This window comes from Budorcas taxicolor, chromosome 2 (genome assembly GCF_023091745.1).
Source record: "Budorcas taxicolor isolate Tak-1 chromosome 2, Takin1.1, whole genome shotgun sequence".
Lineage (NCBI taxonomy): Eukaryota > Metazoa > Chordata > Mammalia > Artiodactyla > Bovidae > Budorcas > Budorcas taxicolor.
Genome location: NC_068911.1, coordinates 22,940,274 through 22,958,209, shown reverse-complemented (window position 1 = coordinate 22,958,209; position 17,936 = coordinate 22,940,274). Strand labels below are relative to the sequence as shown.

The 17,936-nt window shown below is 44.7% G+C and overlaps 1 protein-coding gene across 7 annotated transcripts in view; it reads left to right on the top strand.

The window, feature by feature from the left end:
- Positions 1-17,936, top strand: part of EEF2K (eukaryotic elongation factor 2 kinase) — a 67,941-nt gene that overhangs the window by 19,431 nt on the left and 30,574 nt on the right. For all 7 annotated transcript variants that reach the window (XM_052636418.1, XM_052636420.1, XM_052636421.1 and 4 more), the window contains 4 exons: positions 13,048-13,148; positions 16,006-16,066; positions 16,961-16,998; positions 17,320-17,491. In XM_052636418.1, coding sequence (XP_052492378.1) covers positions 13,048-13,148; positions 16,006-16,066; positions 16,961-16,998; positions 17,320-17,491 — 372 coding nt within the window. The remainder of the gene's footprint in view (positions 1-13,047; positions 13,149-16,005; positions 16,067-16,960; positions 16,999-17,319; positions 17,492-17,936) is intronic.

The following is a 17,936-nucleotide window of genomic DNA, read 5'->3' as shown; positions in this document are numbered from 1 at the left end:
CCCTTATATTGTAGGACTTTCAGCATGTCTCATACCAGCTCACTAAACATCAGATTCCTGCCTACTCGTTATATTATATTCCTCCCTATTTATTATGACGACCCAGAATGTGCCCCACCGTACATTTGCTAAGGCCACATGAGAGAATACCACCCTCAGCTGAGAACAAGCAATGAAACATTTGTGCAAGTGTTGAGGTTTACATATTCAAAGATGTGTTTTGCAATATTGTTTGTAATAAACAAAGAATGGAAACCACTAAAATATTCCATTGAGGAGGGGCCTGTTTAATTATAGACCATGGTCCTAGCAGAATGCTTTATTTACATTAAACCAAAGACGTTTCTATGTGAATTGATTTGAAACAGTGCCAAGATATACACAAGATATATTTTTTTGTGGGGTGAAACCAAAATCCATGAAAAGCTCTTGGGATAGTGATGGTCCATAATAAGAACAAAATGTTAGCTATTTTTATTTTTATGTGCTGAGAAGTAAGAAAGCAAGTTGAAATATATAATATGATTCCTATTGTATCAGAAAACATAGATACACATATATCAGTATTTTCTTAGCAAACACTTATGTTGTAAACAAATTTAAAAATTACTAATGAGAAGAGGGAATTTATATCCAACAGAGAATCAGTGGTGATTCTCTCTGGGGGAGAGAGTGATCTTGAGGGGGACTGTGGTTATTATAATACATTGCATATAAATATTTTGTATCTATATCTTTTAAACAGATGCTACTTAAAATTTTTAATTTGTTTTTAGCTGCACTGGGTCTTCCTTGCTACACACAGGCTTTCTCTAGTTACAATCAGCAGGAGCTACTCTAGTTGCGGTGGAGCGGCTTCTTGCGGTGGCTTCTCTTGTTGCACAGCACAGGCTCTAGGGCGTGTGGCCTTCCGCAGTTGCGGCTCCTGGGGTCTAGAGCACAGGCTCAGTAGTTATGGTGCGTGGGCTTAGTTGCTCCATGGCACGTGGCATCTTTCCCGACCAAGAATCAAACCTGTTTCTTAACCACTGGACCACTGGGGAAGTCCCTACATTGTATACATTTTAAAACATTTGCAACTTATAAAACTACATGTATGTATTACTTGTGTACCCAAAAGGAAGTTTTAGAAGAAGAAAAATAAAGAGAGCAACACAACCAGGTAACCACTCCTCCCCGAAAGAAACATCAGTAATTGGCTGTCCTTAAAACTCATGGGCTTCCCGGATGGTTCAGCAGTAAAAAAAAAATTGGCCCGCAATGCAGGAGACTCAGGTTTGATCCCTGGCAGGGTCAGGAAAATCCTCTGGAGGAGGAAATGGCAACCCGCTCCAGTATTCTTGCCTGAAAAATCCCATGGACAGAGGACCCTGGCGGGCCACAGTCCACAAGGTCACAAAAGAGTTGGACACAACTGAGTGAGCACAAAATTGAGATTGTGCAAGTCGAAATCCTCACTGAGGATGGGAGCTCATGACCTCCAGGGACCCTGCACCGTTCCCTGCTCCTACAATAAGCATTGCTTTTCTCGCCTCTGCCTGAAACCTCTTTCAGCTGACACATGGGTCTTTTAAAATGACCGGGCTCCTGGTCCGGCTCCCGTGGCATCCTACCCTGGCTATCTCCTCCACATTCTCTGAGGCTCATAGCAGACCTTTCTGTACATCTGTCATTCTTGAATGTTGTTCTGTTTATGAGTCAGCCCCTGACTGCAAGGCGAGGGCCTGTGTCCCGTTGCACTTCCCATCCCTGTACTCAGCGGAAGGGCCATTTAAGGACAAGATGTAGCTCTTGGTTGCCCACTCTCCTAGGTGATAGAAGGCAGGCTCTATGGGGTTCTTGTTGCCAGTGATGACTTCAGAGGGAGGTAGCAGCTCAGTTTTCCAAACCTCACTCTCCCTGGCACTCAACAAACCGAACGTGGTTTTTCATTTACTGTCGACATGGCAACTTGGGTTATTGAATCAAAATGACTGCCTGGCATTCCTCCAAGGTGGCACCACCCTGGCAGGTACCAGGCATGTATTGTGAACTGTTGAGTCTGTTGCTGTCAAGGCCAGGGAATATTGCCTGAATCCCCAGGGGGATGGTAGCAGACTCGCTCAGGGGGCCCTGCCTTGGGTAGAATATCCAACAGCCAACAAAAGGATGTTTATAGAAGATGCTATCATAACATGGGAAAGTGCTTCCATTCTGGAGTTAATTTTAAAGAACAGGGTATAGAGTATGATTATACCTCTATAAACACACACACAGAGCAAAACCCTAAAAGAAGGTACATCAAGTCTCTGCGTACAATATTATATAAGTACTTTTACCTGAATATATTTTTTCTTCCAGTTTTTGCTCACAGTATGTGTATATATGCTGTTTTTCACATGCATAGGTGTATGCTTATGTATACATGCATATGGTAATATATGTGCTCTCACATGTACTTGCATATAGACTTGTTTTTGTAATCTTGTTTTGTTGAATGTTTATGTTTGTTATTCATAGTTCTCATTCAATTTTTTTTCATAACTCTGAATGACCCTCTTTTACTAATCAGATTTACTCATATAATATAAAACATTTGCTCTAAAATATATTCCAAATATTTTACCAATAATTCAAAATCATTTCTATGTGACATTTTTGTTTGGAAGAGACTTGGAGTTTTTTTCTAACTTCCCTTCAATTACTCTAATAAAGTTTGTAGAAGAGAAAAAAAAAAAAGAAAGTACCTCAAGATGCCAACAGAGATTGTCTTTGGATGGGATTTTCCTTTTCTGCTTCTGTTTCACAATCTCTGCATTTTCTAGCATTAACCTATGTAGCATATACTATGTTTTCAGTTTTTTAATGAAGTAGAAATTTGTATTTAAAAGAATTGTTCTCCTGGTCTGAGAATATCTTGGAGACTATTCCTAGCAAAACATAGACATCCCCCTGTTTTGTTTTTTTTTTAGTGAATTAAATTGGATTCCATCACTTGATGTACAGGGGTTTATTTAGCCAGCCTGTCACTCAGTCATGTCCGACTCTTTGCAACCCCATGGACTGCCAGACTCCTCTGTCCATGGAATTCTCCAGGCCTGAACACTTGAGTGGGTAGCTATTCCCTCTTCCAAGGGATCTTCCCAACCCAGGGATCAAACCCAGGTCTTCTGCATTGCAGTCTGAGCCACCAGGGAAGCCCTTCCTCTTAGGGGACAGTTGGGTTGTTCCCCTTTTTTTCTATTACAGTGTTATAATAAATCTCCTATGTGTATATCTGAGAAAACTTTGAAATACATATATTTTATAACATGTAAATAATATACCTACTCTGTAGAAATAATTCAACTTGGACCAATGATAAACAGTGAAAAGCAATCCTCCCACGTCTGACCCTGTCTCCCTGGGGAATGTCCTTCCAGAAATGCTCTTGTGAATATAAGCATATGTACGTATGTGAATCTCTTCCTTGTCTTTTTCGCAGAAATGTTATTTTACCTGTTTTGCACTCCTGTGCCATCTTCCCATGTTGGCACATATGAGCTGACATCAGCTAGAACTTACATAACCGGCTCTGTGGGTCGAGCAGGCCTGCTCTGTATGCGGTTACTCATATCAACTCATTGAATCTGTGCAGCAGTCCTATGATTGATGTTTTGACATATAGTAAACCCGAGGTTCTCAGATCTTAGTTGCTTGGTGCCCTTCCTGAGGGCAGTATGTTGTCTTGCTTATTTTGTTTTAGTTTTCTAATGGCTGAATATCTTGACATTATCTGCAAGCACTGTCATATATTTAGCCAGTCCCTCGTGGGTAGGTGTGAAGGTCATTTCTAAGCTTTTGCTACCACAAACAGTGCTTCCATAAGCATCTCTTATTTGTGTCTCTTATGTGTGTGTGTGTGTCCTGGTGCCTACACAGGGTGCACCTGCCGGGTAAATCCCCAGAGGTGGAATGGCTGGAGAAAATGCTTCGTGGGTTTGAACTTGGCTGAGTGTTGGCCATTGCCCTTCAAAGAGGTTGCACTGGCATTGGTGTTCCCATGATAATGGGCGCGCCTGCTTCCCACGCCCTTCTGATTAAACTGATACTTTCAACCCACCCAGGGTGGCTCTGGCAGCTTGGTCAAAGTACACTGATCACCCCAGAAGGAGGTAGATGAACGTCCGATGACTCACTGGGAAGAGAGATGTCCCTGCTCACCTGAGCCCTGGAAGGCCCTCGCCTGGCAGCTTTTGGCCGCTGACTGCAGGAAGCTCTGTGCATACAAAGAGCTTGTGACCATTTAGGTGCTCCGCCCACTGCTCTGGGAATACAGAATTGGAAGGGGAAACTTAGGTGTGTCCTGGGTCCACAAAGATTGGGACTTCCAGCAAAACAAGGGCCTGCTGGGTGGTGGAAGCAAAAAGAGATTGCTTCTGGCAATCGGTTACCTGGCGTCTGGAAGACGGGAAGAGGCTGAGGAGAGTCGAAACTGGCAGGAGGGACTCATCTTTCCGAAGCACATGACCCTTTATGGAAATATGCTAGATATTCATTAGTGGGAGTCCCCCTTCTTTAACTTTATTTTGTAATTTTTTAGAAGGTTTACTGAAATACAGTTCACATACCATGCAATTTACCATTTTAAAATGTTCAATTCAGTAGCTTTTAGTGTATTTATAAAATTATGCATCCACATCACCACAACCAATTTTAGCTCATTTTCATTACCCTAAAAGAAACCCCATACGTCTTATTCCACACAGACCCCAGTATCCACTAGTGTGTATTTTCAGTCTCCGTAGACTTGCCTCTTCGGATAGTTCATGTAAATAGAATTATGTGATATGTGGCCTTTTGTGTCTGGCTTCTTTCACTTAGCATAGTTTTATGGTTGTGTGTTTTTTAAAATCTGTTAATTAATTAATTTATTGGCTGTACTGCATGGCACGTGGGATCTTTGTCCCCAGACCAGGGATTGAACTCACACTGCTTTGGAAGCACGGAGGCTTAACCACTGGGCCACCAGGGAAGCTCCAGCATAGTGTTTTCAAGGCTCATCAATGTTGAAGTGTGTACTGCATTCCTTTTTTTGATGATAGATACACCAGTTTTGTTTATCCATTTGTCAGCTGATGGACGTTTTGGTTGTTTCTCCCTTTTGACTCTTATGACTAATGCTATACAAGTCTTCGTGTGGGCATGTTTCCATTTCTGTCGAGTAGGTACTTGGGAATGGAGTGGCTGGCATATGATAACTCTATGTTTAGTCCACCTTCTTGCAACCGCGGCCTGACAGGCTTGGATTTGAGTCCTGGGTTTGCCATTTCGTGGTTGCTGCAGGTCCATAGGTGAGTTTCTTCCATCTTCTCTGAGCCTTGGGTACCTCATCAGTGGATCAGAAAACTAACTAACCCGATCTGTCCGTCCTTGGCAAGGTTGTCAGGAGGTGCCGGCCAGGATGCCTGTCTAAGGAAAGATTTCCAGGAGCACAGGGCATTTCGTAATCATAGGGCGTGTTACGACTTTGCTGGTTATTTTCCCACCCTTCTCATCCTGTCCTCTCTGAATCCCACTGGTCAGGGGAGATGAACTAAAGCTACTGTTTTCAACCAAGACTCCTTGAGGACTTTTAACTTGGTTTCTTTTATACTTATTTGTTTGGTTACTTATAAAAGTAATGAATGTTCCTTACAGAAAACAATGAAAGTACAGTTGCTATTAAGGTCTTAGTGTGTATTTCAGTATACAGACACAACTAAATAAACAGGGACATTTTCTTACAATAACGGGATTATGCCATGTATGCTTCCTAATAACAGTTTTTCCTCAGCAAACAAGAGATGATGCATGTTTTTCCACATCAGGAAGTGTGGATCTAGTCCATTATTTTTTTAGTGGCCCCATGGCAACCCATTGTTTCTTTAAGCATTTTCTCTTGTAGGACCCGGAGGCAGTTTCCAAGTCTTTGCTGTTATAGTCAATGCTGGGTTCCATGGAAATTGCACGAAACCTCTAAATGCGTGTGGCCCAGAGTGGGGCAAGCCACACAGCACAGAGGCCTCTTCCCATCATGGAGTGTGACTGTGCATCCCCACTTCTTCCTGCTTCTTTTATTTGCCCTTGGCTGTGGTTTAAGTTTTTTTTTTTTTTTACTATTAGTCAGGAGAGGCAAGTAAGGCTGACTTAAGGCCTATATGCTTAAAGTCTACAGAAGTGATGATGGGGAAAAAAACATTTTATAACATTCTTTTAATGCTCCCTCTGATGGCTCAGACGGTAAAGAATCTGCTTTATAGTATAGGAGACCTGGGTTCAACCCCGGGTCAAGAAGATCCACTGGAGAAGAAAATGGCTACCCACTCTAGTATTCTTGCCTAGAGAATCCCATGGACAGAGGAGCCTGGTGGGCTACAGTCCATGAGGCCGCATATAGTCGGACATGACTGATGGACTAACACTTAGTGAATGTAGCAGTTGTTTCAAGAACAAAGCTTCACACAGGGAACTCTATTCAATATCCTGTACTAAGTCACAATGGAAAAGAATATGAAAAAGAATGTATGTGTGTATAACGAAATCACTTAACTGTATAGCAGAAATTAATGCAAATTATAAGTCAGCTTATTTACAGTTTCATTTATACTTCAGTAAAATAAAATTTAAAAATAAAGATAGAGAAAAACCTATGTGAATATGGGTAAGGCAAAGATTCTGAGCGCCACAACTAAGATCTGGCACAGTCAGTAAATACTAAAAAAACAAAAACAAAAAACCTAGCAGCAGTAGCTGATAACATCGCTTGTACAAACACATTACCCACACAGCAGGAAGTTTTTTTTTATTATCATTATATTTGTATTTATTTATTTTTACTTTGTACTTGCACGCTTTGAGGAACCAAAGTCATTTTGTTCTCTTTCCGGGACTATGTTTTCCTCTTTATGAAAACCGCTAGGCCTCTGTTTTATGTAAGAGTAATTAGTCCACTCAACTGAGTTTTAGGATCTTTGCAACTAGAGAATGTTAGAGCTGTCAGGACCTTAAGATCATCTAATCCAGTGATCTTGGTTTATTAACAATGACCTACACCTGCAATGCCTGAAGACATTCTCATGGTAAAAAAATGCAAACAATGTAGATGAAGCTGAATTCACCTTGTTCAACCTCTTATTCCTGTTCTATTCCCAGAGACAGTCGTTGTTCAACTTAGTGTAAATAATTTTTCAGACCTTTAAATTTTTTAAAAATTTTAAACATTTTATTCAAGTATTGTTTATTTACAATATTGTATTTCAGGTGTACAACATGTGAGTCAGTATTTTTGTAGATTATACTCCACTTAAAGTCATTATAAATATTGTCCATATTCTCTGTGCTGTACGATTTTCAGACCTTTTAAAATACATTTATATATAAATGTACATTTTTGTTTTTATCTACAGACATACCCATCCTTAGAAATCTGATAGTATTATATATATATTTTTATATATATATATATATATACACACACATACACACGGTGGTGGTGGTGGTGGTTTAGTCGTGTCCAACTCTTGTGACCCCATGGACTGTAGCCTGCCAGGCTCCTCTGTCCATGGGATTCTCCAGGCAAGAATACTGCAGTGGGTTGCCGTTTTCTTCTCCACAGCATCTTCCTGACCCAGGAATTGAACCCAGGTCTCCTACATTGCAGGCGGATTCTTTACCAACTAAGCTATGAAGGAAGCCCATATAGTTATATATATATATATATATATACACACACACACACACACATACCGGAGAAGGCAATGGCACCCCACTCCAGTACTGTTGCCTGGAGAATCCCATGGATGGAGGAGCCTGGTGGGCTGCAGTCCACGGGGTCACTAAGAGTCGGATACGACTGAGCGACTTCACTTTCACTTTTCACTTTCATGCATTGGAGAAGGAAGTGCAACCCACTCCAGTGTTCTTGGCTGGAGAATCCCAGGGATGGGGGAGCCTGGTGGGCTGCCGTCTGTGGGGTTGCACAGAGTCGGACATGACTGAAGAGACTTAGTAGCAGCAGCAGCAGCAGCATACACACATACACACATATATATATTTTATTGAAATACAGTTGATTTACAATGCAGTGCTAATCAGTTCTGTACAGGAAAGTGACTCAGTTATACACATGTATACATTCTTTTTTATATATATTCTTTTCTGTTAGGGTTTATCCCGGGAGATTGGCTGTAATTCGCTGTGCTGTACAGTAGGACCTTGTCATTCATCCTTTCTAAATGTAATAGTTTGCATCTGCCAACCCCAAAGTCCCATATCATCCTTCTCCTCCCCTCCTCCCTCTGCTGCTGCTGCTGCTAAGTCCCTTCAGTCATGTCCTACTCTGTGTGACCCCATAGATGGCAGCCCACCAGGCTCCCCCGTCCCTGGGATTCTCCAGGCAAGAATACTGGAGTGGGTTGCCATTTCCTTCTCCAGTGCGTGAAAGTGGAAAGTGAAAAGTGAAAGTGAAGTCGCTCAGTCGTATCCAACTCGTCACAACCCCGTGGACTGCAGCCTACCAGGCCCCCCAGTCCATAGGATTTCCCAGGAAAGAGTACTGGAGTGGGATGCCATTGCCTTCTCCGCCTCCTGCCTCTAGGCAGCCACAAGTCTGATCTCTGTCTGTGAGTCTAAGAAAGCTATGGTATTGATTAGTGGTTTCCTCCACCAGTAAACGGGTGTCATACTGCTTGCTTTATTCGGCACTTTGTTTTTTTCCACTCAAACAATAGCTTTTAGAGATTGCCCCATCAGTGCCATCGTCTTTTTAACGCTGCATAGGATTTTGACAAGTGTGTGTGATTATCCCACTGTGGATGAGCAGGGTGTTCGCAGTGTTTGCCTGTTACATAGCATTATGAGCACCAGCCATCTTTGGGCGGCTCAGCTGGGCACACCTGCTAGGTGATCAGAACGGGTGGGTCAGAAGTCAATGAAGACTGTTCATTATTGCTGGCCAACCATCTAGCATAAGCAGATGGCCCTCAAAGGTGGCGATACCTGCTTCCACTCACAGTGTCTGAGAGCACTCACTTCCCAGGCCACAGTTACCACCTGTTTTTCCTAACATGATGGGATTAAGCAGGACCAGTGATTTCAGCTCAGCTGAGTTTGTTCACCTGTAAAGATCACTTGGGGCTCAGTGAGACACTATTTCTAGTGGGAACATGTCTGTCCCCGGGGTGGGGACAGGAAAGAAGTTGACCACTAGTAGTCAAAACATTCTTCCCTGTCTTTTGTAAATGAGGAGATGGAAGTTCCCCCAGTGGGTCAGCAGTGGGCTGGAACCAGAACTCAGGGAACTGAGTCTTAGTACAGGACCTTTTATATTGTGCTTAAAAAAAAAGTCAGTTACATTAAACATACCTGTTGCCAGTAAGGTGTGGCTTGACTCTTTTCTGGATTTGTTTTTGTTTGTTTTTTTTTTAAAGGGTGATTTTGACCTTGTGACATATCATGCCCTCTAATTCTGAAATACTTTTTTCTTTGACTTTTTTTGGTTCATGCCACAGCACCCAGCCAGCACATGATTTCTGTTGATAATCCTCATTGTTTGAGGGGCCTGTCTTAGGTGGCTTAGGGCATGTCTTAGTCACCGGTTGAGAGAAGTACATTTGGAAAGTTGTATGTCTCAGGCAGAGGACAGGGCACCTGACGTGCCCAGAAGGGTAGCCTGCAGACTACACAGAACTCTGCGGGCTTCTTGGCAGCTGCGGGGATCAGAAGGCCATTCCTGCCATTCACAGTGGCTGGAATACAAGAGGGGACTGTGGCACATTTTTAAATTACAGAAATCCAGAAACTGCTTTCCTTGTAAACATGTCTGCTGCAAGGTTATGTATAAGAGCGAAAAATCAGTGACCAGCTCAAAGTTTCATTGTGGAGAACCACAAGTGAATGAACAGTTAAGTCAATAATGATAAACCCATGCAGTGGATTACTATGCAGGTGTTACAGCTAACTTGTAAATTCATGATGTAATGTTTGTGTCAAAAAATTTGAGTGGTTTGTTCTCCGCTTCTTGGAGAATCTTTCTGGAAGAGAACTCCAAACTTCTAAATTTTAAATGTGATCTCTCAATTGCATTCCCATGAAATATGTCCTGCTGAGCTCTTGCACAAGCGCACAGAGATTTAGAGAAGTGAATGTTCCCTTCAGCACTGTTTACACTAGAGATCGTTGGAGAGAATCCAAATAGCCATCAACTGCTACTGCTGCTAAGTCGCTTCAGTTGTGTCCAACTCTTAGCGACCCCATAGACAGCAGCCTATCAGGCTCCTCCATCCATGGCATTTTCCAGGCAAGAGTACTGGAGTGGGGTGCCATTGCCTTCTCTGAGCCATCAACTGAGGTCTGAGAAATACCTTAAGGTCTCCCGCATTGCAGACGAATTCTTTACCAGCTGAGCCACAAGGGAAGCCCTACCTTAAGGTACATTTATGCAATTATATTATATCCTACAACCAAGGAAGGGAAATGAGGTCACCCCAGCCTGTCTGCACGTATGACATGGAAAGACTGGATCCAAGATCCGGTGTAAAGTGGAGAAAAAAGGAAGATGCAGAACACTCTCCTGAAAGGCTGTAAATTATATCTGCAGTGTGATTCCAATTTTATTTTAAAATGCACATAAGGGATCTGGAAAAGAACTAGTTTCCAAAGCATTGATGATGTTAACAGTTGCTCTGAGTGGATGGCCTGTGGCAAATTTGAATTTTGTTTGTCTTCTGTATTTCCCAAGAGTTTTCATTAAGTGTGAAATATTAGCTTCCAAGTTTTTAGACTTTGCAGAGATTAGAAAGCCACAGTAAGGGGGCCCTGGGCTATGTGTGTGTATGTACTTGTATGTGTGCGAGTTTCTTTTTTTTTTTTTAATATTTATTTATTTGGCTGTGTTGGATCTTAACGTGGGATCTTTGTTAGGGCTCATGTGCTTAGTTGCTCTGAGGCATGTTGGATCTTAGTTCCCCTACCAGGGATTGAACCATGTCCCCTGTATTGCAAGGCGGGTTCTTAGCCACTGGACCCCCAGGAAAGTCCCTCTGTATGAGTTTCTTGATGAGCTCAGCCCCTCTACCTCCTGTCCTCTGAGCAACTCCCAGGGGTGGAACTTAGGCGGGGCCATGGCTGGGGAGCTGTCCTGTTTGAACCCAAATCCATGGAAGAGCTCCTAAGAGCTGGCCCAGGAGGCTGAGGGAGGCTGTTGTGGGAAGAGGAGGTCTAGAATCTGCCTGGCCCAGACAGTATCCAGCCCCTTCCTGTGGCTCAGACCTGTGGCGTGGAAGGGAGTTTTGGTCGCATGGATTCTGTAGAGGCTGTCAGGCAGAAGTTCAAGCTCTAGGAAAAGATGGAGAGGGGATAACTATCAGTTTGAGTGTCAGAGTATTTGTTTGGAGGGGAAAGGAAAGGATTCTGCCTTGGGATTATAAAAGCAGTAAAATGAGCTTTTTAAAACAAAAAAAGGTGGAGCCATACTGTGATGCTTTTGATACTCAGTGTGTTCTCTCCATCATGTGCCTTGGTCATCTTTCCCAGTTAGTGCTCAAGAGGCCCCATTCTCAACAGGGTTTGAACATTTGGGGACACGTGTTTTTGGGCAGTGCAACAGTGGCGGGCACTGAGGCACCGGATGGGTGGAGGGCAGGGATGCTAAACCCTGGAACCGCAGAGCAGATCTGCACAAGAAGTGGTCCTGCACCCCAGGACCTTGGAACATCTCCTGGGAATCTGTTCATAGTTAACTGAGAATTTACCCTTTTGTTAATGTAAAAGGCAATGTATATTTTGCATAGTTTGATACACTCTTGAGATTGAGAAGCTTATATTGTCTATAAATTTCCTTGGGGTGGTAAAATGGGGTGTATTTATGATTTATAGAGTGTATTTATGATTTTTAAAAAAGTGACATTGGACCAGGTAAGAGTCCAGAATTCTCACCACAGGGCTATTTAACATTTTAAATGAATATAGTCGAAGTGTATTAACCAATCTCCACAGACAGACATTTGGATTGAATTCAGTTTGGTGCAATCACAATACCCCTCGTACACAAGTGTGCACACTTATGTTTGCATTTCTTTCTGTTTTTTTGTATTCTCTGGGTCTTTGTCGCAGCATATGCACTCTTCCTTGTGGTGCGTAGGCTTTCTCTAGTTGTGATGTGCAGGCTTAGTTGCCCTGTGGCATGTAGAATCTTAGTTCCCCAACCGGTCCCTTGCGTTGGAAGGCAGATTCGATGCTTAACCACTGGGCCACCAGACAAGTCCCTATGTTTGTTTTCCTATGTGGTACATTCCTAGATAGAGGGTTGCTGGATCAAAATAAAGGAATATAGGGACTTCTTCTGGTGGCCCAGTGGTTAAGCATCTGTGTGCCAATGCAGGGGACAGGGGTTCGATCCCTGGTCCAGGAAGATCCCACATGCTGCAGGGCAACTAAGCCTGAGCCCCGAAAGTACTGAGCGTGTGCTCTGTAACAAGAAAACTCACTGCAATGAGAAACCCACGCACCACGCACGACTAGAGAGTAGCCCCTGCTTGCAGCAACAAAGACCCAGCACAGCCAAAAACAAAAATTAATTAATTTAAAAAATGAAGGAATGCATTTTTTTCCCATTTTAGTACATTGCCAGGCCACCTTTAGAAGAGGTTTATACCCGCTGACAGTATCTGAGAACTCATTTTCCCACATCCTGGTCAGACTCCTGGTTATCAGCTGTTAAAATGCCTTCCAATCTGAACAAAGGGCTAGGGAATAATATTTTCATTCTCAACTCTTTGGTAACAAGCAAAGCAGTATGTGTTTTTTTATGGGTATTACGTTTTCTTCTTCAGTTTTATAGTTGAGGCAGGTCACTTTTGGCCATGGGAAGGCTATGCCCCTGTGAGGTCTTTTGGGAACTGTGTTCCTACAAGGATAATAGGTGATTATAATTCTGACTGAGTAATACTGTCTGCCTCCCAAGAGGCTGGAGACACTTGGGAAATCGCATGGCGGGAGGAATTGGCCTGCACTGTCCCAGAAGCCTAACACTCCCGATTACTTCTGCAGGAAGCTTGGAAACATGCAATCGAGAAAGCCAAGCACATGCCTGATCCCTGGGCTGAGTTCCATCTGGAAGACGTTGCCACGGAATGCGCCACGCGTCACAGGTCAGTTCCTTGTCTGCAGGTGCTGTATGACCCCAGTTCTCTAGGGGTCCTTGGGGGTTGGGACCTTTTTCTGCTTGTAATCAGTGAGGCTTAAGTACCCCTGGAGATCAAGGAAAAGGGAATATAATAATAATATTGGTCAATATTTGAGCATTTACACGTTTAGGCACCGTGCAGGGCTTCTCTGGAGGCTCAGACGGTAAAGAACCCACTTGCAATGCAGCAGATCTGAGTTCAGTCCCTGGGTTGGGAAGATCCTCTGGAGGAGGAAATGGCAACCAACTCTGGTATTCTTGCCTGGAGAATACCGTGGACAGAAGAGCCTGGTGGCCTACAGTCCATGGGGTCGTGGAGTCGGGCCATAACTGAGCGACTAACACACATACACAGACAAGCACTGTGCATTATCTCATTTAATCCTCACAGTGTTCCTATAAGACAGTATTCAACAGGCTAGGGTGAGCTATGCTGCAGTAACAAATAGCCCAAATGCAAGTGACAGAAACCCAGTTCACAGTGGCTTAAGCAAAGAGGAATGGTTAACTTATCTATGTGGACTTCAGGTATAGCTTATTCCAGGTGCTCCAAGGATGCTTTAGGCTTTGACACCAGATAGACTCTCTTGCATTAATGGTACTGATGGCCCCTGGGAGCCCCATGTTTCATCTTACCAAATGGAAAAGAATCTTACTCAGTTTTTAACATTTGAATCTCATTGGCCTGGCTTTGGTTATAACACTAAACCAGTCATTGTGCCAGGAGCTTTGCTTTGATTAGCCAAGTCTAGGTCACATACCACACACCAGAAAGTGCTGGGGAATCAGCTCCACCCAGTCCATATGTTCTGAGAATGGTGGATGGTGGTTCCCCAAAGGAAAACTGGGCTTCTGTTACCAGAAGAAAGAAGAGTGGATGCTGGGCAGGCAGAAACAGTGGAGTCCTCTCCACCTTTCTGCAACATATTCCTGCTCACACCTTGTGAGGAGATGGCTCAGAGCCTGGCGTGCACCCCTTCCCCATTTTGGAGGGTGACCTAGCAGGCCCTGGGGGCTGTTCCAGCAGCTGGGTATTGTGGGTGCCCCAGAAGGCCAGGATGGGAACTCTGTTTCTTCCTGCCTATAAGGGCAGTGTGGTGGCTGGTTGGTGACCTGTGGCTTCCAGGCTGAGGACACCAGGCCAACAGGGAGGCCCTTGGGAAGCAGGACTCACATGCTGGGCTAGTTCTGTGTATCCCAAAGCTCCCCAGGAACAGGGACCAGGGGCCACACCAAACTGTTGATATCCTAACTAAACTTGCTGATTTCAACTGCTCTGACTACCAGCAGAGGGAGGTCAGACATTGAGGCCCAGAATGACCAGAGATTTCTAGATTGGAGGCTTGCTCCTCCACTCCTGGTCTTTAGAGAGCTCTGCTGCAAGCTGGCCCTTTATTGGGACAGATTTCCTATTCATGTGAGTTGTCCCCAGACTGGTTAAGTGTAAAGGTCAAATTGAAACTGATCTGGGTTTGAATCTTGGCTCTCAGGAAGGTTATTTCACCTTTCTGAACCTCAGTTCTTCCATCTGGAAAGTGAACACAGTATTTGTATGGCTCTCACTGGGCTGAGTGGTGGTTCTTGAGGAGTTCCGTGTAAGCACTCAGCATACGGTGAACGCTCAGTGAACTTAGAGCGCCTCTGTCCTCTATGAGGTCAGTGGTTGTGAAGGACAGCTAAGATCCTTCCCGTGTTGCATGTCTCAACCCTCCCCCACCTTCTGGGTGCCTCTCAGCTTTCAGTCTACTTGGAAGTGAGGGAAGACTGTTTTCTTTACCTTGGCACCTACCTGGTAATAAAATTAATAATAATGATGGCCATTATTTATTGAAGACAATACTTGCCATGAGCTTGTTGCCAGCAGGTATGCGGCTCTGACAAGCCTTCCTCCCCCACCCCACCCCCCAGGCTTGGGGCAGCTTACCTGCCAAGCCTCTGCTTGTTTCTCCTGGTAGAGGTTTCAGGCTCTGAGGAGGCTGTTCTCAGGAGCTGGGAGGTTCTGGAGTCTGTCCCCACCAAGGGTGGACGAGGGAGGCATCTGCTAGAGCTGAGAACGCCTCAGCCCTGGGGAGGTTTTAGATTTTGGGGATTTACTGAACTGAAGAGCTTTCTACCAGACAAACCTGTTAAGGCCCAGCCAGGCCTAGCGGCAGATTTGCTCTGGGAAAGAGGATCCCTGGGAAAGAGAGAGCTGGAAATGTACTGGAACCCTCTCCATGCCTCTCTGTCTTGGGTGTGTAGCCAGCAGCCCCTTTCCTGGCTGGACTCAGAGGTAGGACCCTCCACCACTGCTGTCTGCACCGGGACAGGCTTTAGGAGACTGGCCCAGCAACCTGGGCTGGGCCTCACAGTGGCAAGACCAAGGGTGCTGCCGCCTTCCTTCCTGGGACACATCATTCATTATCTAGACCAGTTATAATAAAGAAATTTATTTATTCAGTTGTTCATCCAGTATGCATTTATTAAGCAACCCCAGTACCAGGCCCTACAGTACACAGCACAGACATGGCTTGTCTTTGTGGTTACAGTCCAGTGGGGGAGCTGTAGCCTACCCACAGCCCAGCAGTAGCATGGGGGTGCGGGGGGGGACGTGGTGAAGGAACAGCTGCCTTTGAGGAAAGGGAAGGAGGTCAGTGTGGTGGGAGCCTGGGAAGGAGGGAGCGTGTCCACAGACCGAACCCAGGAGGTCAGCTGGGCCTGTAGGTAGAGAGTGGACTTGATCCTGAGAGCAGCAGGAAGCCCAGAAAAGTCTGCTTTTAGCCAGTGAGTGACAGGATCAGGTGATGGACACTGCGCCCTGGGCTGGGTTCTGGTCTCTGCAGGTACAATGCTGTCACCGGCGAGTGGGTGGAGGATGAAGTTCTAATCAAGATGGCGTCTCAGGTGAGCAGAGCCTCGAGCCCAGTGCGGTCCAGGCTGACCAGCTGCAGTGACTGCTCCCTCTTCTCCAAATCCTTTTTTGTTTTTTTTAAGCTTTAGGGAACTCTCTGTTGTGTATTTATTTTATCTTTTATAACAGCCTTATTGAATATAATTCACACACCATGTCACATACCTATTTAAAGTATACAGCTCAGTGGTTTTTAGTATAGTCAAGAGTTGTGCAACCATCGCCCCGATCAGTCCCAGAACATTTTCACCATCTCTAGAAAAAACCTCATACATACCCATTAGCAATCAGGCTCCAATTCCCTCATCTTCCCCAGCCCTGAGCAACCACTAATTTAACCTCTGTCTGTGTTTATTTACCTATTTTGGACATTTCGTATATTGATCATATATATTAAAAGATTCTTCTTGACACTCTTGTTGAAAATCAGTGAACTGTGAACGTGTATATCAGTTTTCAAAAATTGCAAGTCACCACTTAATACTGTTCATCTAACAAGATGAACTCAGTAGGTTGCAAAAAAATAGAATCAACTAGAAAATAGAGAAGTTCCTGCATAGGAAGCAGCAGGGTTGATTTGTGAAGCTTTTGTAGTGTGTTGCACACTCAGAAAAGTGTATGGCTTGTTGAATTTCACCAAGTGAATGCACGTGTAACCAGTACCCATATCAAGACACTGAAAATCACTGGCACCCCCTAGAAGACCCTGTCGGCCCCAGTTACTTCTCCTTTATTCCCAAGGGTAAGCACTGCTCTGAATTCTGTTACCTGAGGTTGGTTTCCCTATTTTTGTACTCCATATAAATGCAGCTCCATACACATACAGTGCATGTATAGCTCACTGTTTTGTCCATGAGGTTTGTACATATCTGCATCATGTCTTTCAGCCCTTCGGCCGGGGAGCAATGAGGGAGTGCTTCAGGACGTAAGTGACTCAGCCTGCCTCTGGGGGGCCCTGCCCAGATGCCCTCAGGCTCCTGAGAGCAGGGGCTTTGTGACATTCACTTCTTGGACCACACATTGGGCCAGGCTGTAGGGATGGGTGTGGGCAGAACAGGGAGTCTGTCCCTTGAGCCCCCTTCCCAGATCTCTGAAGGATGCTGCGGGGTGGGGAAGCCCCTCCCACCTCCTGCATTTTATTCCTGACTCTGTCAGCCAGATCAGGCAGGGTCTCCCCATCCTGAGGACTAGGACTGGGTTCCCAGTGAGCCCCATCAGGCAGGCTCCCTGATGCCTCTCCCCTCAGGAAGAAGCTCTCCAACTTCCTGCACACCCAGCAGTGGAAGGGGGCCTCCAACTACGTGGCAAAGCGCTACATCGAGTCTGTGGACAGGGATGTGTACTTCGAGGACGTGCGTCTACAGATGGAGGCCAAGCTCTGGGGAGAGGAGTATAATCGGCACAAGCCCCCCAAGCAGGTGTGTGGCACCCCTGCCTTCCACATTCCCGCACCAGCGCAGCCCAGATCTGGAGCTGAGGGCGATGGAGGTGCTGGTCAGCAGGCCCCCTTCTTTTCTGTCTTAGCAGCAGCTAATAAAACCCATTGTTTATGGAGCCTGACAGGTCAAGTGCTCTGTATGCCAGAAGTTATTTATTCTTAAAAACAGAACTCTGGAACTTCCCTGGTGGTCCAGTGGTTAAAACACCATGCTTCCACTGCAATGGCCATGGGTTCAAACCCTGGTTGGGGAACTAAGATCCTGGATGCTTGTACAGTATGGCCAAAAAATAGGAGAAAAAGAAAATTTAAAAAACCCAGAGCTCTGAGCTTGGTGGAAGTTGGAATGTTTTTATTTCATTTACACATGGGGTCTATTCGTCAGGATTTTTGTTTGCAAATGACAGAAATCCATTCAAACAGGC